This window comes from Ursus maritimus, unplaced genomic scaffold, assembly GCF_017311325.1.
Source record: "Ursus maritimus isolate PB19 unplaced genomic scaffold, ASM1731132v1 scaffold_32, whole genome shotgun sequence".
Taxonomy (NCBI): domain Eukaryota; kingdom Metazoa; phylum Chordata; class Mammalia; order Carnivora; family Ursidae; genus Ursus; species Ursus maritimus.
The window spans coordinates 26,780,606-26,804,812 of record NW_024425786.1 but is presented as its reverse complement, the minus strand read 5'-3'; the positions used below and the strand labels follow the sequence as shown (position 1 = coordinate 26,804,812).

At 49.8% G+C, this 24,207-nt stretch overlaps 1 protein-coding gene across 5 annotated transcripts in view; it reads left to right on the top strand.

Annotated features, from left to right (window-relative positions):
* Positions 1-24,207, top strand: part of KIAA0319L (KIAA0319 like) — an 88,822-nt gene that overhangs the window by 60,897 nt on the left and 3,718 nt on the right. For all 5 annotated transcript variants that reach the window (XM_040619242.1, XM_040619244.1, XM_040619243.1 and 2 more), the window contains 13 exons: positions 651-743; positions 2,682-2,814; positions 5,791-6,019; positions 7,562-7,685; positions 8,274-8,406; positions 10,167-10,315; positions 11,484-11,635; positions 11,975-12,113; positions 13,797-13,956; positions 17,971-18,113; positions 18,918-19,040; positions 19,598-19,688; positions 21,285-21,376. In XM_040619242.1, coding sequence (XP_040475176.1) covers positions 651-743; positions 2,682-2,814; positions 5,791-6,019; positions 7,562-7,685; positions 8,274-8,406; positions 10,167-10,315; positions 11,484-11,635; positions 11,975-12,113; positions 13,797-13,956; positions 17,971-18,113; positions 18,918-19,040; positions 19,598-19,688; positions 21,285-21,376 — 1,761 coding nt within the window. The remainder of the gene's footprint in view (positions 1-650; positions 744-2,681; positions 2,815-5,790; positions 6,020-7,561; positions 7,686-8,273; positions 8,407-10,166; positions 10,316-11,483; positions 11,636-11,974; positions 12,114-13,796; positions 13,957-17,970; positions 18,114-18,917; positions 19,041-19,597; positions 19,689-21,284; positions 21,377-24,207) is intronic.

Genomic DNA, 24,207 nt, shown 5'->3' with positions numbered 1-24,207 from the left:
CAAGATAGCCCATGAGCATCGGAAGCATGCACAAGGCATGGTCTTAGGAGTGCTCAGGTGTGGCAGAGGCTCTGATGCTTCCACGTGTCTTATGCTAAAATGGTAACCTAGTGTGACCTTCCATTCGGTGGTGCTGCACCCAGCAGTTATGTAATGGAAACTAATTTATAATTCACCCACACAGGCCTGTTCCTCCTATAATTTTTAAAGCCCCTCTTCCATGATCCCAGGGTCCTAGGATTGAGCCCCATGTTGGGCTCCCTGCTCAGCGGGGGCCTGCTTCTCCCTCTCCCTGCCGCTCCCCCTGCTTGTGCTCGCTCTCTGACAAATGAATTTACAAAAAAAACAAAAACAAAAACAAAACAGCTCCCAGGGCGCCTGGGTGGCTCAGTCGGTTAAGCGTCTGCCTTCGGCTCAGATCATGATCCTGGGGTCTGGGATTGAGCCCCATGTTGGGCTCCCTGCTCAGCGGGGAGCCTGCTTCTCCCTCTCCTGTTCCTCCTGCTGGTGCTCTCTCTCTCTCTCATTCTCTCTCTCAAATAAATAAATAAAATCTTTTAAAAAAATTAAATAAAAAATAAAACAGCTAGAAAAAAGATAAAATAAAATAAAGCCCCTCTTCCAGTTTCTTCCACGTCGTTTTCTTGCAGAGCCCCGGAAGAACCGGCCTCCCGTTGCCATCGTGTCACCACAGTTCCAGGAGATCTCCCTGCCAACCACTTCTACAGTCATTGATGGCAGCCGTGAGTACTTGTCTAGGCATGATGTTTTAGTTCACAGTGGTAGAAAATGCTGGTAGAAGATTTGGGGCCAGAGGCACCTGGGTGGCCCACTTGGTTAAGTGTACAACTCTTGATCTCAGCTCAGGTCTTGATCTCGGGGTCGTGAGTTCAAGCCCTGCTTTGGGCTCCATGCTAGGTGTGGAGCCTACTTAAAAAAAAAAAAAAAAGAAGAAGAAGAAGAAGATTTGGAGTCACTTATGGCTGCATTCTGTTTAGGCCCATCTTCTTGACCATGTTATGGGAAAACTACCCATTTCAAGCAACTGATTAGGAAGTAAAAACCAGACAGGCCTTATTTAAAATCCCCATGTGGCTTGTTGGAAGTAATATTTCTGCTCTTTTGAGATGGTAAGAAACTGGGATTATGAGGTATTTAGCATTATTTTGTATGAAACTTGCTGGTTTTCAGATTTGCTTAGGTCACCATTCTCAGTTATGGAAACAAAGCTCCTCCTCTCATAGCAGATAAGTAACAGAGGGTCTTATCTGGGAGCTGTCCCAGCACACACTGCCTGATAAGATTCTTGTCGGCCTCGTCCCGGAGAGACTCACAGGACATGCTCCATGCCCTGACCGGGCTCGTGGACATTTTACCCTTCAGAGTAGTGTCCCCCGATGGGTGACATGAGAAGACTCCTGGGTCTTTGCCACTGATCCCGGCTATGTGTCAGGGGGTTTCAGGCCTGTCATCTCAGCAGTATTTGCTTGGTCCCCTGGGAGGCCTAGTAAGGCCCTGCCTCCCTGATTGTCTTGCCACCAGCAGCCGTTTTTATGGCCGAGGCAGTCACTGCTCTAGCAGAGGAATTGCTAACAGGGTGAAACATTTCATGTAGATGGGACTGGCAAGAGGAGGAGGGTAGAAGAATAGCAAGCCAAGAGGGAAGAGAGCAGGAAGACGCTCTTGTAAGAGTGGTAGAAAGGGTTCACGTAGCCCCATTTTACTGTCTATTGTTGAATAGGTCAAAGTTCAATAGTGTGAGAATCACTACGACCCCATCTCCCAGCTGTCCAGTCGTCCTCCAGACAGTCAATGGTATTATTTTGTTTCTTTCTAGAGACATTCTGTGCATATGTAAGAAAATACATATACAGTCTTTACGATAACACAGCGTACACAGTTACATACAATGCTTGTTTCTCTATGTTGAAGAATTTTTCTGAATCCGTACGTGAAATAGTTCTTCATTTTTTTTTCTCTTAAGAATTACGTAGCTTTCCATTAAATGGCTGTGTAGTGTCATCGTACGGCTGTGTACTTGTTTTCAGTCAGTCCCTATTGATGACTATTTACATAATTTTTGGTCTTTTGCTGCTACCAAGAATGTTGCCGTGAATAATCTTGTAAGCGTGACATTTAACACATGGGTGATATGTCGGTAGGATAAAGTCCTCAGAGAGGAACTGCAGGGGCAAAGGCAACTTTTGCTAGATTGCTCTTTATGTAGAGAGTATCACCGTATGCTTCCACAGTGACCCAGGAGAGCGTTTGCTCTGCACCTTGACCCGTAGCGTGTGTTATGAAACTTTGGTCTCACCAATCAGGTAGGTTAAAAAAATAGTATCTGAAGTGTAATTTAAATTTGCGTTTCTTTTATTTTTAGTGAGGTTGAGTATCTTTTCATGTGTTTAAGAATTTTTGATTTTCCTTTTTTCATACAGTAGCATTTTAACCAGAGGTTACCTGTGTTGGAGTCCTTGGAAAACTACGCAGTGGAATATTCATAGAGAGGCAGAATGACCCAATATTCCTAGGGAAGAAACACTCTGGAGAGATAGTCTGTCATTTCATGAAGTTTTCCTAGCCTCACATCTCTGGGTAGTTGCCCTGGTTTGTGTAAGCTGGGTAAGTGCTGAGACCCAGCACTCTCGTGTTGTAACTGATGTTTCTTTATGGTCAAGAAAGCACTGATGATGATAAAATCGTCCAATACCATTGGGAGGAACTTAAGGGACCTCTGAGAGAAGAGAAGATTTCTGAAGACACGGCCATATTAAAACTAAGTAAGCTCGTCCCTGGGAACTACACTTTCAGGTAAATTAGGACCCTTCAAGTCTCCCTTAGGCCATGTTTTTCCCTTGTGGGTTTTACATTCTTCTAGGAGTAACTCCGACAGATACCACAGTCATTGTAGATTTGGTTGGTGATAGAGTCTTTAGTTCCATTAGTTCTCTGAGTCCTATTGGTGGTTGTGGTCACAACAGTGAGAAGTTTCTAGGGCAACGGTCCTTGCATAGTAGATCAGGACCCACCACAGTTCACCATTCCCAAAGCTGCGCCTGGCAGGTCTCCAAACCTTTTTTTAGGATTTCTGTCATTAAGTGAAAGGGCCCATCTTCCTGTGCCTTTTCTCAGGAAAAATCTAGAAGGAACCCATTCCCATCTTGTCTCTTCCCTTTGGTAAATGCTTCCTCAACTTCCAAGATCTCAAAATCTTTACTTTGGACTAGTGGTTTATTTCAGTATGATTTGTGGGATCTTTCTCTGTTGGGGTGTTTCAGAGAATTTGATTCAAAGATAGTCCTGGGAACTCGTGGCGACATTCTAGGATGTGATTAGTAAGAGTGTGAGGCTGACTCTAGAGTAACACTCTTTAGGTTTGCAACATTCCTTGTCTGTTACAGAGCACTTGTCTGTGAGTATCGTACAAACACCATACGTACATGATACTAGACTCAGTTTACATCTGAGGAAAATGAGGCTCAGTGTATTTACTAACTTCTCTGAGGTCACACATTTCAGCTAGAACCAAGGCGCAGATTCTCTAACAAGTCCAGGCTCTTTCTGTTCCACTCGACCTGACCTTACGTATTTTGTTCATGCGTCCTTGAATGCTCTTCTCAGTCTGTGGGAGTTCTGCCCATCCTTAAGGACCTACTCAGTTTTCTGTGAGGCAGAGTAGACCCTCCTGAGGTCCCTCCGAGAGGCGGGGATATGTCTGTCTCCAGACTGTTGTACCCAGTGACTCTGTGGTGCAGCGGTTTCTTCGTGGGGGGTCTGTCTTCCCCACTGGATCTGCGATTAACCAGGTGTTGACACTACCAGAGGCACAGTGACAAAGGTCCTAGCACAGCACCTGCCATGTAAATAAATATGACTTAGCAGCACTCTCATCGACTTAAGACTTCAGATGAAAGGCAGCTGCCATTCCACAAGGTTAAAGTCTTCTCATTGGCTTAGAATGGAAACATGAGTTGGTTTTTCCCTTCAATTTCTTATATAGGAGTTCTGGCATTAATGAAATTTAGCTTGGGTCAGGTTGATCCTTTTTAAAAAAGTAACAAGAGTAGCTCCTGTTTCTTGAACATCTGTTATGTGTTTAGTACCGTTCTGAGGTCTGTGCATACAGTAGCTAATTTAATCCTTATAGCGGGTATTATAATCACTATTATTTTGTAGATTAGGAAATTTAGGCACAGAGAGGTTAAGTAACTTGCCCAAGGTCACACAGGCAGCATGACTTGAGTCTGCACTTTTAATCATAGTGTTTGCGTGGATGCGGTATTGGGGGTGATTCTCTTTTTCTGTCAGTTTCCGTTTATGAAATGATGGGACTGGATTTGATTAGCATTAAGATCCAGTCTGTTTGGTTCAACTCACTTTTCCTTCTCCCCTCCTTTGACATGGCGCTGGCCTCTTTCCCCAGCCCTATGGTCAGCTGCTCATCGGGGCCAGGATTCTTGCAGGCAAGCCCGGGTCTGTTTGAGGTGGAAGAGTGAACGGGCGGCTGACATCTTGCCATTCGTCTATAATTTGCTTTTGCTCCGAAGTAGGAGACAAATAGGATATGTTAAAAAAACAAAAACAAACTGTGAAAACAACAGGGAAACTGGAAAAAGAGGAAAACTTCTGTGGATTTTTCTTCTTCAGATGTTTGCTGATTTGCACATGTCTGTGTGTCTGATGTTTTTGTGCTCTTTTTCTAAAGGCCCAAATCCCCCAGATGTCCTTCAGACCCTAGGTAAAAGGTGAGACTGTGGGAGGCAGCCCCACAGATGTCCGGCTCTGTCTGTGGCTGGTGGAGAGATTTAAACAAACGACATGTCTTTTCTATGCTTTTCCTCTTTCTGTCAGCAAAATGGAAGGAACCCAAACCTCCTTGCTTGCTTACGCTCACATTTTGAGGTGGCAAGAGAAGCTTTAGGCTGTTCAGCTGGAAGGCATCATTTAGGTAAAAGCCTGCTCTTATAAATGAACATTTTTTTTTCCTCTTGCAAATCCTGTTTCACACTGGCACAAACTGTGGGGCTGTTGCGTAGGAGAATTCATTTGCATCTCGGGCTCCTGTCTTACCGGAGCCAGCCCTCCTGGTCCATCCCAGAGGCTGTCTGCCCAGGACGTCCCTTCTTGCAACGTGTGCATGGCTGAGGCAGGATGACAGGAGGAGAGCAGGCTACAGTCAGAGCTTGCTCGATTTAGGGGGGTGCCTTTGAACTCCACAGCTGTAGGGGCCGGGGACTATCTATTCTTAAAACTTGGTTTCTGGGCTTTGGAGTCCGAGAACTGGGCTTACATCTTGGCTCGCTGTGTAGCCCCAGGCAGGTGACGTAGCCTCTCTCAGCTTCCGGGACAGGGAGGTGGATGACGCCTACTTCATACAGTTGTTGGGAGGGTCAGGTCAGACAGTGCCTGTGAAGGTCCCAGCTCACAGAGCCGTGCAGGTGGCAGAGCAGAACGGTGCTGGCGACATAGTGCCTGGATTCACATTCTGACCCCCCTCGAGCTTGGGCAAGTTACCTCTCTGTGCCTCCGTCTCCTTGCATACGTAAGGAGTAAAGTGAGGAGCGTGCTTTGTAGAGCTGTTGTGAGATATCGTGAGATAGGAAGCACTGGAACAGTGCCTGGCACTCAGTCAGGGTGAGCATTTCCTAGTAGTCTGCCTTTCCAAGAAGAAAGGGTGAAGAATTGGTTACCATTTGGTACCCCTGCTGCCTTGGTATTTCTCAGTCCTCTCAGACTGACTCCTCTTCCCCAGCCCTCCCTGATCGCACTCCTCTCTCCGCCTGCTAGCTTGACTGTCGTAGACTCTGACGGAGCCACCAGCTCTACCACTGCGAGCCTGACCGTGAACAAAGCAGTGGATTATCCCCCTGTGGCCAACGCGGGCCCCAACCAAGTGATCACCCTGCCCCAGAACTCCATCACCCTCTTTGGGAACCAGAGCACTGACGACCATGGCGTCACCAGCTATGAGTGGTCACTCAGCCCCAGCAGCAAGGGGAAGGTGGTGGAGATGCAGGTAGGAGGGAGTGGCTTCTGTCTTTCCTTGCCCAGGAGAATCACAGCTGCTGGACTGGGGTGCCCTTACAAGGCTTATTTTTGCTCCCATTTTAATGACCAAAGTGAGATTTATATAGAACGTTGAACATTGGAGTTAAAAAAAAAAAACAACCAAGAAAATTTGAGGGGCCTTTAAGGAACACATTACCAAAACCTTTGTCTTTAATGTTTAGTATTAAAGGAAAAGGCCGTATGAGAAAGGGGAGCTATTCTAGGATGGTTCCAGAGAGCCAGACTACTCTGAGGCCACAAGGGTGCCCATGATTTTTTTTTTTAAGAGAGAGAGCATCATGTGAGCGGGTTGGGAGGGGAGTGGGGAGGAGGGGCAGAGGGAGAGAGAGACTCTCAAGCAGGCTCCACACTCAGCGTGGAGCCTGACGTGGGGCTCGATCTCATGACCCTGAAATCATGATACAAGGGTGCAGATCTTAATGAGCTCTGTTACAAATTGGAGTCGCCCACCTGGTTAGATGGTGAGCATCTCCTCTCTGGAGATATTTAGGAGACTAGATCCGTCACCAGGCAGGTAACATAAGTAAATAAAACTGACTAGGGCCTGTGGCAAACCAGACAGCATCCCCGACTGAAGCGTCAGCTGCGCCTCAGGTCCAGCTGGTGTTGCCACATGGCAGCGGGGTCCCAGTATTCCTAGAGAGGCCGGCTTTTCAAGACAGAACAGAAATCTAGACTGTATGTGAAAATGTCCGACTTTTGGGGCACCTGGATGACTCATCAGTGGAGCGTGTGACTCTTGAGCTCAGCGTTGTGAGTTTGAGCCCCACGCTGGGTAGCGATTACTTAAAAATAAAATCTTCAAAAAAAAGAAAATTTCCAGCTTTTAAGACACTGCAGGCCAAACAAAATGTCTGCAAGCTGGATTCAGCCCAGAGGCTGCCAAGTTTTGCCCACTGTTCTAGAGGAAGTTCCTGCCTTGGAAGTTTGCCCTAAATTGTGTATAATGTTCATTCTGACACTCTGTGTTTCCAAATTGGAGGCATGACTTAAGGCACACATTTCACCTGGCTTTTGTTTAGATCCCATGTTCGGGGTCTCGGCTGCTCCAGGATCCGCACAGAGCGGCACGGGGACAGTGTGGCGCTACGTAGCATCTGTGGTTGCTGCCACGCACCCCTGAGGCAGCTGTGCTAAGATCACTGCGTGGCCTCAGCAGGAAGAACATGGTTTCAAAAGTGTGTTCTTTTGTTCTACGCTCCTGGCCTTTCTGGCTTGGGTCCTAAAGACTGAACTTGGTTATCTCTGCACATTTTCCTCCACTCCCCTCCCGTGCGAGAACTCTGACTTTATCTGAAACTGCTGCTATCTGGGAAGGTTGTTCCGTTGAAAGGGGAACCTTCTGCTTTTAACAGGATGTCCCGCAGTGTCTGATGCCGCACTCACCAGGTTTAGAAAACGAGGTGCATCCTTTAGACTGGAATAGGACTTGTATGACGTTGTGATTCTGGGAGTCTGCTTTTCCACTTGTCTCTGTTTATACATGCAGGGTGTTAGAACCCCAACCCTGCAGCTCTCTGCCATGCAAGAAGGAGACTACACGTACCAGCTCACAGTGACCGACACTATAGGACAGCAGGCCACTGCCCAAGTGACGGTTATTGTGCAGCCTGGTAAGTTCCAGCCTTATCGTGCACGCCCGTCTGTTGGCTGGCCCTTTGCACCCTGTGGGGGAAGAGGGTTTGGGTTCTGAGCTATACGATGGTGGCGTGGGGGGCAGCAGTCCACGGGCCCCTGGCAACTTTGGTTGTCCATTCTGAGTGCTTTCCTCAGAGCTAGAGAGAGAGAGGACTTCACAACCTCAACCGTGGCCTTGCCTGTGGCTGGTTATTGTGCCTTCAAGGGAACATAGCAGACAGAGTCTCTGTTATCCCGAGTCCTCTCATGGCCTTTAAGGGACATCTTAAAGCCCACTTCCTCAAGAAAGCCCTACCTTATCACTCAGACCCTCTCTTTTGAACACCTGTAGCATCACGTGTCGAATTTACCACAGCGCTACAACTGCATTGTGTTCTGCCGTGTTCTTGTAAAAGGATTTCAGTCTTACATTCTTCATTGTGAGCTCCCTGACCCACAGTCTCTACTAGTTTTGTGGACAGAAAGGCAGAGTTCTCATGGCTTCCAGAACATATGTCCCAGTTAGCTCCTCTCCTTTCCCAGCTGAACTGCCTGCTTTTGACCTCTGTGTCTCTGTCTTCTAGAAAACAACAAGCCTCCACAGGCAGATGCAGGCCCAGATAAAGAGCTGACCCTTCCCGTGGACAGCACAACCCTGGATGGCAGCAAAAGCTCTGATGATCAGAAAATTATCTCCTATCTCTGGGAGAAGACACAGTGAGTACTGACGCAAACCTCTTACTGAGGCAACGTCTCCAGACCTTTGGAAGCAAGGTGTCACTTACTTCTAAGAGTTTACTAGCTCTTACTGGCTCGTCCAAGGGGGATGACTGAGAAAGAAACGTTAGCAATCCTAGACTTCAACTCTAAGGAAATGATATAAAATAATTGTAAGAGAAAGAAGAATGCTTGCCGTCAGCTAGTCTCCAGGTAGTTCTTTGTGGTCCTGGTGCTTTTACAGGTACAATCCATCTCCCGAAACGCACAGTTTAATTACACTTGAGAGGCAGGATGGAAGGGGTAATGAAGCAGAAAAATAGCGTTGCTCAAAATTAACTGGGTAAGGCTGGCAGTGGGGATGGGGCAGAGCAGCTATTACAGAGAATGGAAAATTCATCTGCACAATGAAAGCATTGCTCTGTTATTGTTTCCTTAAAGACACCATTTACCAATTATGTTAGTGAGAGGCCAAAGGCACTAACCAAAATAATACGAATTAAACTGGAATTACCTAATCGAACCATTTCTGGTTCTCACAACTCCTTTCAGCTCCTTTAAACCATAACAAATGGAACTCAGATTGTATGCAGGATCCCATGCGAAGCAAAAGAATTCTAAGGAAGAGTTAAAAGCATTCTTAGTTTCCAAAGGTAGCAGCCACCGGGCACATGGGGCTTTTTGCTTTCGTTTTCGGACTAGGGCATTAGAAATGGGTGGGAAGGGGCTATAAGCTGACTATAGAAACCGCTTGATTTATGATTGGTGAGTTGGATTCTAGAAATTCTTCTGCCTCGGCTCTTGTCTCTTGTGGAGAACCAAGTCTTCCTCAGCCCAGTGTGCTTCAGTTATAACCGTTTGTTGAAGACACAGCTGATAAACCTTCAGCCAGGTTTTACTAGTGCCTACAGCTGAAGGAGTGCTGAGCTTAGCTTTTGGGAGGAGAATCTACTTCGGGAGAGACGACTAGGGCCAGAGATTAAAGGTTTAAAAAGCAAAACAAAGCAAAACATGGGAGACTGCAGATTTCTCTGGTCATCCTATAATTTTAAGGAAAACTCTGGGGCATTCTGCTCCTGGAGCAGAAGGACTCTCTGGAATGTGCAGGGCTGTGCCTGGATGTTGGCACAGAGCTCACTCCCCAGCTGCAGCCGCTGTGTGAGGCTGCAGGGGAGGGAGAAGGCTGCAGGGTTCCGGAGCCCTCTGTGGCCCCTGTCCAGGAGCTGCAGGGAGCTTGGCTTTAGAGCTGCTAAGAAGAGGATGGTTTTGCTGAGAGTTCTTCTGCAGCCTTGGCCCATTTCCTTTCCTTGACTTTTCAGTAGGAGGGAGTTTGGCATGTGATTAAGAAACGCATCTTGCTTCTTTGCTGGCAAGAGCTGAACCAACTACTGGGCCAGAAATGCTTTCCAGAAACATCACTCTGAAATCATTCTTTTGATCAGAGACCTGCTCAGAGCACTTTCTTCCTTTTACAAACTGGAACAGCAAAGAGTTTGAATGTTCTAGAAACTCATAGAAAGGATAAAGCTAGACGTGTTTGAAAGCTGGCAAATGGAATTTTCTGATCAGCAGGGTAGCCTGTATTTTGGGGCCAAGTGACACTCTGTCCAAATGGACTATTTTTAAACATGCCCTCTCAAGGTCTGGGAAACAATAGTTCGTGTCTCAGCTGAGGCAATAATGGTCTGCTCCTGCTGAGTCAGGGACGAGAGAGCAGCAGACAGGTACAACTCCACCCTCTGGTTTCTGTCTTTGTCCAGGGGACCCGATGGCGTGCAGCTTGAGAATGCTAACAGCAGTGTCGCCACCGTGACAGGGCTACAAGTAGGAACCTACGTGTTCACCTTGACTGTCAAAGATGAGAGGAACCTGCAAAGCCAGAGTTCTGTGAATGTCATTGTCAAAGAAGGTACCTCCCTGCCTTGGGTTGGTGCAGCCTCTGGGTCAGATACCTGAGGAACTGGGCATCTTTTTTTTGGCTGCAGAAATTGATCAGAGACAGGGGGTCAGGGGCAAGTTGGGGGGAAGGGCAGCTGTTATGTGCTTTTCTAAAACAACCTTTAATTGGAAGTGACCGCAAGGTGAATTTTAACTTCTCGTCCCCCCCCCACCTTCTCAATTGAATAGGGAAAGAATTTCGTTTTTTTCCTGTGCATTTTTATTTTGCCTCTCTGCTGCTAAGCCCTGGGGTTTCTGTGGCTCTCCTGCTGGCTGCAGTGACACCTGCTGTCAGGCCTTAGAATGACTGTCCTGCTCTGTGGTTTCCTCTGTTCGTCTGTGAGCCTGCTGACGCCTGCTTGAGACAGGGGTCGATGGGCTTGCTGTGGTTTGCAGGCCTGGGACCAGTGGTGGCCTTGGGGGAGGGCTGTAAGCAGACGGGAGACGCACAGGTGACTCCAGCTGGGGTGTCCTGTGCTCAGCGAATAGAGATTGCACACCTGAGTAAGCAAAGCCGCAGGTGGGGCCCGGAAGAAGAGAGGTCTCTTTTTCCTTTTTCTCTGTTAGAGCATTAAGGAAGGAGTACAAGAAGATATTGAAAAGATAACATTTTTAGGCGATATTTTGAAGAGAATTTGTGGTATCAGCTGCTTGAAACCTAAAGTCTAAGGCTTTTTAGCTCAGTTGGGTTTCTGTCTCCAGTCATCACCTGCTTCCCAAGGAGAGACATGGCATCCTTCCAGGGAGGCTGCTAGGAGGACCCAGGAGAAGACTCTGCCCTTTCTGCTGAATGATGTCAGAAGAACATCTCTCTGGGTGGGACTGGAGCCTCAGGGCCTAGGGCACTGGTGGCCTAAAGTCTACGCTGTAAATCAGGAGCTTCCTGGTCCAGGCGGGGTTTTATTTAGCATGGAGAGAGGGCAACTGAAGCCTCGTCTTCACTGGGTCCTAACCCCCAACTAATTAAAAGTTGGTTTATTGTCAGCCCCCCACCCCATACTGTTAGGTGCTGTGGCATGGATAGGTGCTCACAACAGTTCTCCATTTCAGATGCTTTTGATGTTAATTTCCCCCTAAGCATCATGAAGAAGCATTCTTTCTTTTCCAGAATGTTATTTCATTGATATCTCTTTGGTTAGAAATGAACAAACCACCTATAGCCAAGATAACTGGGAATGTGGTGATTACCTTGCCCACGGACACAGCAGAGCTGGACGGCTCCAAGTCCTCAGATGACAAGGGAATCGTCAGCTACCTCTGGACCCGAGATGAGGGGAGCCCAGCGGCAGGGGTGAGTGCCAGGAACTGGAGAGCTACACAGGGTCACGTTGGGGAGATGGGGAGAGGCAGCTGAGCCAAACATTCCAGGATCCGTTTTAATGAGGGGTCTCTGTGTCAAACCTGGATTGCCCTCTGAAACTCGGGGAACCTAAATACTTGCGTAGCATTGCTCTGCAGGCTAGGGTGGCACAGAATGTGCTCCTCTGCCCTAATCTTCCAGCTCTGGGCTGCAGAGCTGGTACAAAGCAGGAGCTGCCCAGAGGGGGCTTAGTTAAAACAGAAGCAGCACCCAACCGCACAGGAGTGTGGTTTTGCCCTGCAGTGTAGCCATGTTGTTCAAACCCCACAGGAGGTGCTTAATCACTCTGACCACCACCCGATCCTCCTTCTTTCCAACCTGGTCGAGGGCACCTACACATTTCACCTGCACGTGACTGATGCGAAGGGGGAGAGTGACATGGATCGGACCACCGTGGAGGTGAAGCCTGGTGAGTCCATCTAGCACTGGGATTGGCTGGGAGTGCTGGGTTAGCCCCGCAGGACCTCAGTCCTGGGACCCCTTCCCCCCAGCGAGGATGGAGACAGGTGGCAAAGCCAGCTTCTAAACACTCTAGAAACCCCGAGCTGAAAAATCCTTGGAGACTCTGTTTCAACAGTATCCCTCCTCCCCACTCATCTCTGGTGGAGAAAGTGAGACTCAGAGAGGGCAGGGCTTGCTCAGCGTCACACAGCAGTTGTGTCAGAGCCAGGCCCTCGTGCCCCTGGTCCAGCACTCCCCTCCTCTCCCTGTGACGGATGAGAGAGGGTCCTGGGTGCTTCGGGAATCTGAGCACTGGAATAACTTGAGTCATGATGTCTCATCACCACCCAGCTGCAGAAAACAATTTATTTTTATAAGTTGAGCCTCAGGCTTTATCTGACAACCCAGGGAAGGTAAAGTAACTGGTGTCCTTTACATTTTTCAGATTTGCAGAAATAAAATTTCTTTCTTAAATAGAACTGTGTTTTTATTTTCTTTGAGGCTGATTTGGTATTAGGGAAGAAGTGAGTGTGAGGTAGGGTAGAGCTTTATAAATTCCTGAGCATCTGATGAGAAGGCATTAACTTTAAATCTCCTCTTTGTTATATAGGCCAAGCTCATGGACAGATGTCTTAGATGGGAAGGGATCTTGGCAGGTCTTCTAGTCCTTGTCCTACCTCTGTGAAGGACAACAGCCAAGATGCTGTAAAGTCTCTTCTGTGTTTAAAATCAGATCACAGATAGTCTACTAATTATGTAAATGATACATCAGAACAGGCAAATGGCGCATCCGATTATGGGAATGAAGTATTCTGAATAATCACTTTTAACTTCCAAGCGCAGAGCAGTCTCTAGGACACAATCAGAAAGGAAGGACAGTGGTCTCCCAGCTCTAGAGTTAAAGAAACATCGCGCAGCTCTGATACTGCTCTAGGGAAGCCCTTGTTTCTTGACCACCTGGAATTTTTTGTGTGTTTACTGTCTTCAGACTTGTAGGGCTGATGCATTTCCATTATCAATAAGATTGTTGAGATGGACATTTTTGCTCCCGTTGTTGTAGACAGGCACAGCAGGTCACTGAAAATCAGGTGTGCCTCAGAGAGATTGTAGCTACCCCCACTCGGCCTGGAGAGCTTAGCAAAGCCAACTGGGCAGAAGCTTTTATTATTATTATTATTAAAGATTTTATTTATTTGAGAGAGAGTTGGGGGGAGGGGCAGAGGGTGAGAACCTTTAATGCAGATTCCCCGATGAGTGGGGAGCCTGATTCAGGGCTTGAGATCATGACCTGAGCAGAAGCCAAGACGGACGCTTAACCAGCTGAGCCACCCAGGCGCCCCAGCGCAGAAGCTTTTAGAACAGACCTCGAAGCGTTCTTCTTCCCCACTCCCTTCACCAAACCCCTTGCCTTCCTGCTACGGCCCGATCCCCAGCACACAGGTGGTAGTTGTCAGGTTGGTATCGAGTTCTCCACACCAGCCCCAGATTGCATTGGTAGCAGTTCACTACAGTCCCTCTCCATTCGCAGGAGGTCGGTTGCATTCCCGAATGCGCTCACTGCTTTCTCTCCCGTGCCAGAACGGGTGCACAGTGGCAGGTCCGTGTTCACTCTCCTCCTTCCGAAACCATGACTGACCCCCGTGCTTTCCAGATCCCAGGAAGAACAACCTGGTGGAGATCATCTTGGATGTCAGCGTGAGTCAGCTAACTGAGAGGCTGAAGGGGATGTTCATCCGCCAGATCGGGGTCCTCCTGGGCGTGCTGGACTCCGACATCCTTGTGCAAAAGATTCAGCCGTACACGGAGCAGAGGTAGCTGGGCAACGAACGGGGGAGAAAAGGCAAGATCAGGGGCCCCCTGGGCTTCCTGATTGAGCTGAGAAATCGTGTGGGTAGACAGAGAAGGGTGGGCTCTCTGACCAAGAACTGCTTATGGTTTCCATTTCTTTACTGAACTTTTCTCTTCTAGCACAGGTCACATACTCAGTACTAGATATTGTAGCAGGGTACCAGGGCACCAGGTCAGAAGAGGTCCATTATGTTTGAAGGCCATCGTCTAGTAGGGAAGACAATCAGCACAGACATATAACATCAATACAGGGAGGATATGACAGACTGTGTGATTATCACGGAGACACGGGCAAGGCTGATTAATTCTTCCAGAGGAGTGGGGGCAGGATGTGGTCCAAAGATTTTCCACTGAGCGAACACAGAAAGACTAGGAGGAAATTCATAATAGGGGAATAGCATGAGCCATGGTCCTGTGGTGTGAAAATACAGAGTCCTCTGGAAGAAGTCCTTGGGTTCAGAGCACTTCCTAGGCCCCAAGACAAGGTGGGAGATAAGACTGGCTTTATAGATGGGGAACAGTCATATGCAAGCCAAGGAGTTTTTAGTTTTTATAGTTTGGGAAGGGGAGGACTCAAGTTAGGTGGTTTTATATGTGTGAAGTTTTTGTTTTGTTTTTGAAGCAAGGAAATTTGGTTTTTATTTCGTTTTAAGACCAGTAGTGTGGAGGCTAAACCAAAATAGAGAAAGACGGGAGACTGGGGAGCCTAGAACTAGTCTAGTAAAAAGGTAATAAAACGTAAGTTAAGGTAGTGGCAATGGAATGACAAAAGAGAAGAAATGAAAAGAAAACAGAGGAAAATCAGAAGGACTTGGCGATCCTTTGGGAATAAAGGTGAATGAAGCATCAAACACAAGGCTTTAGGTTTGGATGCCTGGATAGGTGGCAGATGCCATTAACTGAAGTTAGGGATACAGAAGGAACCAGTTTCAAGAAAAGATAATGAATTCAGTTTTGGCTGTTGAATTTAGGGTGTCTCATAGGTGACGTGGAGAGAGATTTCATCAGACAGTGGCACGTATGGGCTGGAACTTGGGGCAGGGAAAAAAAGCCAGAGATAGGGAGTCAGTGCATACAGGCAGGAATCGAAGCCATGAGGACAGATGAGTCACGCGGGGGGAGTGTCCAGCGCTCCAGAGAACCCGTGTTTGAGGAGGAGGTGCGGAAAGAAGAGCCAGGAGGGGAAACTAGGAACCAATAGTAGAGAAGAGGGAGGAGAAGCAGGTGGCTGTGGTCTGCTGGTAGTTGGGGGGCAGCTGGCAGTTGGGCGCTGCCAAAGGATTCAGATGCCACAGAGGAAGAGGATGGTGAGGACAATAAAACAGGCTTTTGGCTTTGTGATTAGGAGATCATTAGAACTACAGTGAGAGCATTTTACTTCGATGTTGGGGACAGAGGGCAGATTGATGTCACGGTTGGAGGATACAGAGATAGTAAATATAATGAGGTTGCTGCTGAAAATAAGATGGGAGATCGAAAGAACACCTTTTAAAGACAGGAAATACTTGAGCACTCTTATAGACTGAGGGAAGGTGCAGAGGAAAAGTAGGAGGTGGAGGCTGGGGAGGTGGGTTCCACATGTGGGCTGGTCCAGGGGAGTGGCCGCGGGCGGGGCGGGAGCACCACTTCCTCTGCGATGGAACAAGGGCAGGAAGATGTGCTATGATGGTGGATTTTAGAGGTAGACAGGATGGCATTCGAGAGCGTTGGTACCAGTGTGCTGGGTTTTGTCTCTGAAACTGAAGGCAAGGCCATCTGCTCTGAGGAGGTGGGAAGGAGGTGGGTAGCCTGAGGAAAATGGTAAAGGTTGGGAACAGCAGCTCCAGAAAAGGGTGTTGGCTTTGAGCGGTATTGAGGTCTCAGCCAAGGTTAGAGACATGAGATTAGAGTGGTGGTTTCCAACTCTAGCTACACGATACAACCACCTGGAGTTTTTATGAGTCTTCCGTTAGCTGCGCCTCACCCCCAGAGATTAGGATTCCATTGGTCTGGAGTGAGATCTGGGCACCTGAAATCTCAAAGCTCTCTAGCGAGTCTGACATGCAGACAGGGCTCAGTGGGTCAGAGCGTGAGGATTAGGACTTTGTAAGCTCTGCTAGCTGCCTGGGAGTAGGAGCAGGGCGAGTGGCTGCTTGGACTGACCCGAGCTGGTGGGGGTCAGGGCAGACGCAATGCTAATTCGCTGGTGGGCGTGCTGCTGGAAGGGTCTCGGAAGGGTTTGCTAGCACATTTGCTCTCACTGCATCTGGAAGAGGATGCAGGAGCAAGAGAAAAGCATCACAGTGGCTCTGGGTTTCTGGCTTGGACTGATGGACCTAGTTGAATTCAGGAGGAGGACAGGCATGGAGGGAGTGAGTATATGACAATGGGAAAGAGCACAGGGCTGACACCAAACAAACCCATCAGTGTCAGCTGTGGGACGATGAGCAAGGTACTACCCCTCTCTGAACCTGGCCTGCCACTTGCAAAAATGCTTGTGCCCTTTTATAGGATTATTACTGAGAATAAAGTAAGAGAATGTTTATATAGTCCCTACCACATAGAGAGCGCTCAGTTGGTGGTTAGGATTGGAGGTGCGTAGGAGAGATATGGGGTGGATATTCTAGCAAGTTTTGTGGAAGTAGATGGGGTCATTCGGGAGAGACGAGGCGAGAAGAGGTGAAGATTTGAGGGTTACTGGTATAGAGAGAAATTGAAACTATCAGCATGGATTAGGTAACTGGGAGAATGAGAAGTGGACCACAGATCTTCTATGGCAAAGGTTTGTTTCTTCATTCTGGAATTTATAATACTGCACTGTTAGTCTCACCATGCAGCAGACTTGTAGAAAGTCTTTTCATGACAGTGCTTCCCAACCTTTTATGTCATGCCACACATAGGAAATGATGCCATGTGTGTGACACTTTGGGATAAACTGATGAGGCTGCTTCCTGGAACGAACTGATCCAGGGCCTCCGGGTCCTAGTAGCCACCCTGTGTGCCAAGGGGATCACTATCTTGGACACACCTACAACCCAGTGTGACCCACTGATTGCAAAGCTTTGGCTGTGAGAGTCACGTGCAGTCAGGTGGATTCCCTGAAATGAAGGCCAAGGCATAGAGAACAGACTTGGTGCCCATATAAACGTGAGCTAAACACGGGCTGCCTTGGACAGCAACTGACGGAAAAGCAAACAGGTTCTGGACATGGGGTAGCATGGTCTTGCACCAGCCACACCACTGCGTAGGGTCCTTCCCGTTGCTGTTGTAGTAAGGATCATTTGGCTGTGTTGCTCTGTGGATTATGCTTTTTTCTTTAAGATTTTATTTATTTATTTGAGAGAGAGAACAAGAGGGAGAGAGCACAAGCGGGGGGAGGGGCAGAGGGAGCAGGAGAAGCAGACTCCCCGCTGAGCAGGGAGCCGGACAAGGGGCTCGATCCCAGGACCCCGGGATCATGACCTGAGCCGAAGGCAGACGCTTAACGGCTGAGCCACCCAGGTGCCCCTGGATAACGCTTTGATGCTGTCCGACAATCTGCATTTCTCAGTGTTATGGGTTGTCTTACAGGTAACCTAGACACAAACCCAACAGCACCACGCCACAGTCTTAGCTGTTTAAAGGCTGACAGCAGAGATGTAGTGAAACCGAATCCCCATTTTCCTGACTTCCAGTTCTGGTTTGGAGTGGGTCCTCTTGTGAGCTGGGGCAGCTTAGGGCGTTTCTGAAAGTGAAGGTTTTGGGATCAGACATCTCAGGTTTGGATTTGGCTCTGCCATAATGAACTGTGTGACCCTGGGCAAGTTACTTAACCCTTCCAAGCCCGTGTTGTCCGCTGTGAGATGGAGAGGACACAGAACAGCGTTCCCACTGCTGCGGGGAGAGAAGGCATCCAGTACTTGGCACAGCGCCCGGCACCCCAGAAGGGGCTCTAGCGAACGTAGCTGCCTCTGCTGTTGGTAGCTTCCGCTCATTCCCACTGTCGCGTGTCTCTGCAGCACCAAGATGGTATTTTTTGTTCAAAACGAGCCTCCCCACCAGATCTTCAGAGGCCGTGAGGTGGCAGCGATGCTCAGGAGTGAGCTGCGGAAGCAGAAAGCAGACTTTCTGATATTCAGAGCCCTGGAAATCAATACTGTCAGTGAGTAACTCGGGGCGGCTGGGAAGAAGAGCCTCCCCAGTGCCCACAGCCCCGCTGTCCTCACGCTTCCTCTCCTGTGCTCGAGGAACACGGACATAGTTGCTTTGCTCCACTACCCGTGTCGCGAAATCTCCCAACTCCGCGCTGGGGTTCTTCCCCTGGGGTCCGCGGGCCCACGACAGAGCGTCCGAGGGGCTAGGAGTTGGAATGGGAAGAAAATGACATCTTTATTTTCACCACCTCCAACTGAAATTCATTAGTTCCCTGTACTATGAAGGTGGGCAAAAAGCCCGGTAGTAGTAACAGAGCCCGTGACTTAAGGCGGTAGAAATCACAGGTACTTTCATAGCACACTACCGGCGAGATGCCACTTTTACTCACCACTGCTTCAAAATTAGGGCAGCTGTTCGACCCGCTGCTAGATCTGGTTACTTCGTGTTTTCATAAAGACACACGTGTATTATTAGCTTAAAACCGTAGATTCTTAAATATTTCAAAAACATGTGCCATATCATTGCTTTCCTTCGTAGTACTGTGTATTTTATGTTGGCATTTACATGACTCACAGAAGGGGTCTGCGGGCCCTGAAAGATTAAGAACTGCCCACAGGGAGCAGAGCAAGCAGGACAGCCGGAACTGTGTCGGTGGCCCTGCTAACATCAGCTAGCTGGCTGACGTGCCCGTGACCATGACCGCAGGCGGCGTGCACCCGCCAGCAGCTGTCCCCGGGGCAGGGGGGCCTCCCGTCCTCACGCGCACCCGCCCTGACTTCTGTCCACCTGTCCCCTTTCCCGCTGCTTTCAGCGTGCCAGTTGAACTGTTCTGACCATGGCCACTGTGACTCCTTCACCAAACGCTGTATCTGCGACCCTTTCTGGATGGAGAATTTCATCAAGGTGCAGCTGAGGGATGGAGACAGCAACTGTGGTGAGTCTTCCGCTCGGCACTGTGCCAGCGGCTTTGGCGCTGAATGTAGTTGTTCTGAGTTGAGCAGGTGGGTGGTGGTGTTTCCGAGGCAGATGAGCAAGCGAGGAGAAGAACTCCGTGTATTTTCTGTTTGCAGAGGACTTTTACTTCCTTCCTCCACGCTGCTCCAGGTTCGAGCAGAGTTCTGCAGCGGGCCTGAACCAAGAACCAGGCTTAAGTCCGACCGCGCGCACACTGCAGCCCAAGTTAGATCAGCTGCAAGGCCTCCTGGCTTTGTGGAGCCTCAGCGGGGCAGCCCAGTGGGAGCCCTCAGGTTTCTGGGCCCACTGGGCCCCCCGGGAAAGCTCCTGACAGCCTGCCCCGCTGCCCCCGGGGCCCGGCAGGGACTGTGCAGGAGGCTGAAAGCTTCAGCTGCCTACAGCTGCAAGGTCTCCCCTGCCCTGGGCACCGTGGGGGCCTTCATGTCCGCAGAGCCAAGCCGCTGCCAAGGCCGGGGCAGCCCGGGCCGTCCCCTGGCCTCTGTCTTCACAGCCCCTCCATTTTGTCTCTCTCTGCAGAGTGGAGCGTGTTGTATGTTATCATTGCTTCCTTCGTCGTTGTTGTCGCCCTGGGAGTCCTGTCCTGGACGGTGGTCTGTTGTTGTAAGAGGTAAGATGGCTTCTCCTCGGAAATGCATTCGCGTCGGTCTTGCATTTGTTCATCAGGGAGGTATCTGGCACCTTCCACATGGAAGGCGCTGGGGTTCCTCGCTGCCCGTCACCGCCCGAGGCAGGCGAAGAAAGGCTTTCATCCCCCTCTCCCACCCCCCAGGGCGGGAGCGCGCTCCCTCAGCCAAGTGGCCGTCACCGCACTGATTCGCAGGCTGGGAAGCGTGGCCGTGGCCAGGGTGGGAGCGGGAGGGCCTGGGCGTGTGTTCCGACTCCACAGCGGCCTCACCACTCAGCGTATGAGTTTTCAGTTCTCTTGCCCTCCTTTCTAGTTGGGATTCACGTGTGTACATGTCTTCACGGATTTGTAGGCTTCGGTTAGTCAGGATGAAGTGTTCTGTTTGTTTTTTGGTTGGAGTCTTCCTATCTAGTCTTATGATATTTAATGGGAATGTTTATTATTTGTTTTTCATGATTAATAATAAGTATGATTTCTACATTACTGTGTGCCAAGCATAGGATGATATTTTGTAGGTAATATATATTTTTTAATGCATATAACCACCTTTTCTCATCTCACAGCTAAGGAACTGTGGGCTCAGGAAAATGGCCTCACCTGTCCACAGACACACAGTGAATAAGGAGCAGAGCTGAGATTTAACCTCTCATAAAATGTAGAAAGTGAAAACAATTTTAAATTCCCACCAGCCTAAGACAACCACCATTAATAGCTTGTTGGTTTAATGCTTTCCTCCTCCCTCTACCTGCCAAGCATCAGTTCTTTGTTCTCTTGATGTAATAGGGAGAAACAGAGCGTGTCTGACCTCACGTTGCTTCCCTTCCCTTGCTGCTGTGAGCTACAGCTTAGAAACTTCTGCTGAGCCCTGCACACAGGCATGCTAACCATCGACAGAACTTTGCTTACAGCTGAGATTTACAAAAAACTGCTTTTTTACCTGAAACCTACCTACTTAAAGGAGATAAGGAAGTACATACAGAAATGCCTGTGTTTCAGATTCACAGGAACAACACGACCAGGTTCCTACAGAGATCAGCTGACCAAGGACGAAGTTACACAGCCTTCTTGGATGTCTGCAGATATCAGTCGCTTTTTGACTCCAGCCTCCTCCCACTTCCCCTCTTCCTTACATGAAAACAGCCCCAGTCTCAGGCTGGGGAAGATGATTCTGTGGGACAGGAGTCTGCCATCTCCTCGTTGTGCTGGCTTTCTGAGTCAAGTTGCTTTTCTTGCCCCAAGCACCTTTCCCCTCGACTTCCTGGCCTGTCGTGTGGTGAGCGGGAGCTCGCAGTCCGTCCCGTGTACGTTTTTGACCAGTCTCTGCTTCCTTGCCAGTGGTGACTCTGTGGTCAGACGGTCATAGTTGCCCTCCTCTCCCAGAACCGGTGAGGAGTATTTGAAGAACCAGCCACAGCTGCCACCTTCCCTGGGCTGGGAAGCACGGCAGAAAACAGTCCTGTTAGGAAGCCCCCACCGGGACAGGGCGTGCTCTGCAGTCTGGCCGTGACCCTGTGTTGAGCTCCCTGAGTCTCACGCAGAAGCCCCTTCTTGAGCCGCGGTGGGGATTGTGTTTTTCAGGCAGAAAGGAAAACCCAAGAGGAAAAGCAAGTACAAGATCCTGGATGCCACGGATCAAGAGAGTCTGGAACTGAAGCCAACCTCCCGAGCAGGTAGTGGCCCTTGGGGTTGGGGGTGCGGCCTCTAGATTCGTGCACTCTCCCTGTGAAGACCCGCTGTCGCTAGTCCCCTCCTAAATGTGTCGCTAACAGCTATTTGTTCTGGAAAAGCATTTGTCTACTGCTTGGTGGAGGGCTGAGCTTGCCCCACCCTGGCAGAAGCAGCCTGCTGGATGAGCTCTGAGTCGGGGCCCCCTTCTGGTTGTGCTTCACTTTGCAGAGGGACTCGGCCTCTCGCTCCCGTTGGCCTGCTCATTTGCCTCAGGATTCCCTCCTGGCTTTCAGCTTTTCAGGCTGCCCCCGGTAGTCAGGCTCAGGGACCTGAGTCTCTTAGGCCTAACCAGTCTGTCTGTTCTGGGCAGATGACAAGGTGAGGCAGCAAGGAGATCGAAGCCAGTGTCCGCCAGCTGACCTCCTTTCCAGCTGGCCTTCGTCTCCCATCTTCGTCTAGCCGGCAGTTGGCAGAACCACAGGCTCCGCCGCTGTCCTTGAGCAGGCAGGAGGGCGGCTCGCCAGCTGGCTCCGGTGCGCGGGCCTGTCAGGTGCCTCCCACCAAAGAATCGTTGACTACGCCAGCTCCGAGAGGGCTTCGGTGATGGGGTGGGCAGGAGCGTCATGGGTGAGGTTTCCGTGTGTCATGAGGCCATGGCCACCATCGACTGTTTATGGGACTCTAGGCAGAGCTATTCCTAAACACTTGGCAAGCAGAACTGTTCTTATACAAAGAATTAAACAGCTTTGTGTTAGGAGGCGGGAGGGGGATGCAGAGCGTTCCAAGATACCAGCTCTGCCCTCGGCGTTTCAGGCTACAGAGGCAGCAAAGACACATCAGAAGAAAACAAGCGCTCTGTGGTGGTCTGGGCCCCGCACCTGGGCAGCCGGATGAGAGAAGGCCGCGGGGCGGCGCCTGGGGCTCCTCAGACCAGAGAGGGGCAGCCGGGGGCCTCCCCCGGGGACAGACTGGGAATGGAGCCTCGGGTCAAAAATGTGCACAGTCCCCCCCCGCAGAGCAGCCAGGGTGGTTCTCACATGACTCCCAAAGGTTTCCCCGCCCTTGAAATCCTTCGGTGACTGACTTGGGGTCTGGCCGACATGGCCTTGGGTGAGCTTTTGTCTGTTTGCTTCTCTGAGATCTTCCTTCTTGCTGACCTCTCTCTTCCTCAGTGCATTCTGTCGGTTCCTATTTCTGTCCAGAAAGCTCTTTCTCATTCCTCCCTTAACCAGCTCATGTCATGCTCACCTCTGCCACGTGTCTGTTTTGGCATTTCTCTCCCTGTATTATACGAGTTATGTGTGCGTCCCCTTACCAGTCAGCGAAGTCGTTGAGGGCAGGGACTGTGTCTTACTCATCTGTGCATCTGGATCGAGACCACCGTGTGCCAGGCCCTCTGCCGGCCACCGGTTACATCCGGTGAGCCAGACCAACAGACTGCTTCTGCACGGCTTCGGTCAGACAGACACGAAACACACACACTCACAAATACACCGAAGTGATGATGAAAGGTCTTTATAGAGAGCACTTGAACTGAGACTCAAGGGACAAGTAGGCGTTAGCCACAGGAGGATTCTGGGAAAGAGCAGTCCAGGCAAAGGAGCAAAGTCGGTAAAGGCCCAGCTGCCGAAAAGAGCGGATGCCATCTGAGGAAGTAGAAGGTGAACTATTGGACATGGTGAGCACGGGGCCAGTGGCGCGAGGCCGCACAGGTGAGCAGGGACCTGGCTGTGGGCTCCTTCTGAGAGCAGTGGGGAGCCACAGGCAGCTTTTTAAGGAGGTGAATGGTCTGTCTGACTTACGTTTTAAAAAAAACCCTGACTGCTATGAGAGAGAACTGGAGAGGCAAGAGCGGGTGAGAGAGGTTCGATGCAATGTCCTAATGGTGGAGAGGTAATGAGATAAGGAGAGGCACAGAGATTCCAGGTACCTTTGCGAGGAAGACCTGATGCAGTTCGTAGCATGTTGGCCAAGGAGACGTGCAGGCTGGTCCCTGAGCTGCTGCTTTGAGCATGTGTGCACTGGGTGGTACTGGAGAGGAAGTGCTGGAGGAGAGTAGTGTTTGGTTTAGGACCCTTGTGAATGGGGTTGAGGAAATGAGGCTGGAAGACTGACGAGGACCAAGGTGTGGGAAGTTCTGAACATCAGCCAAAGGAGTTAAGAATTCTGATGGTGATGAGAAGTGTCATCTTGAAAGTGCTGGCTTAGGAAAATCAGTCTAGTGGAGGCCAGCAAGGAGATTTTTGCAGTGGTCCAAGAGGGAGGTGACAATGGCTCAACCAGCATGGGGTCAATGGGATGGAGGGACAGGAAAGGTCAGGGCTGACTTCTGACCGGAGGGACAGAGAATGCTTCTGTAGACAGAATCAAGGCATCGGTGCAGTGACAGCTTGAGTAAGAAAAGATGAATTCAGTTCAACTCAGCAGAACGGTTGAACTGCCAAGCGTCAATGTAGGAATCTTCTAGATGCTGGTGAGGGTGAACACAAAAATGGGTCACATCCCTTTTGGGGAGGATGTTGAGGGACAAAAGGAGAGTCCAGAGCTGAAGAGCCCAAGACGGGCCATCAGTGGGGAGGAGGGACACCATTGGGGAGCGGTCAGCAGTGTCTGTTGCTGCAGAGGACAGATAAGAAGTGTCCACGATGAGGGCACCGGAGGAGTTTCTGGTCACCTAAAGAGCTGGAGTAGGATGGGGACTGGAGGCAGAGTGACAGTGCAGGTTGTTGAGGCAGGAAGTACGCGGCGAGGAAGCAGGACCCTAACTCCTGAGAAGTCCTTTGCGCGTGGAGCAGCGAGTTGTGGAGGAGCAGAGCGGGCGGGGGGGGGGGGG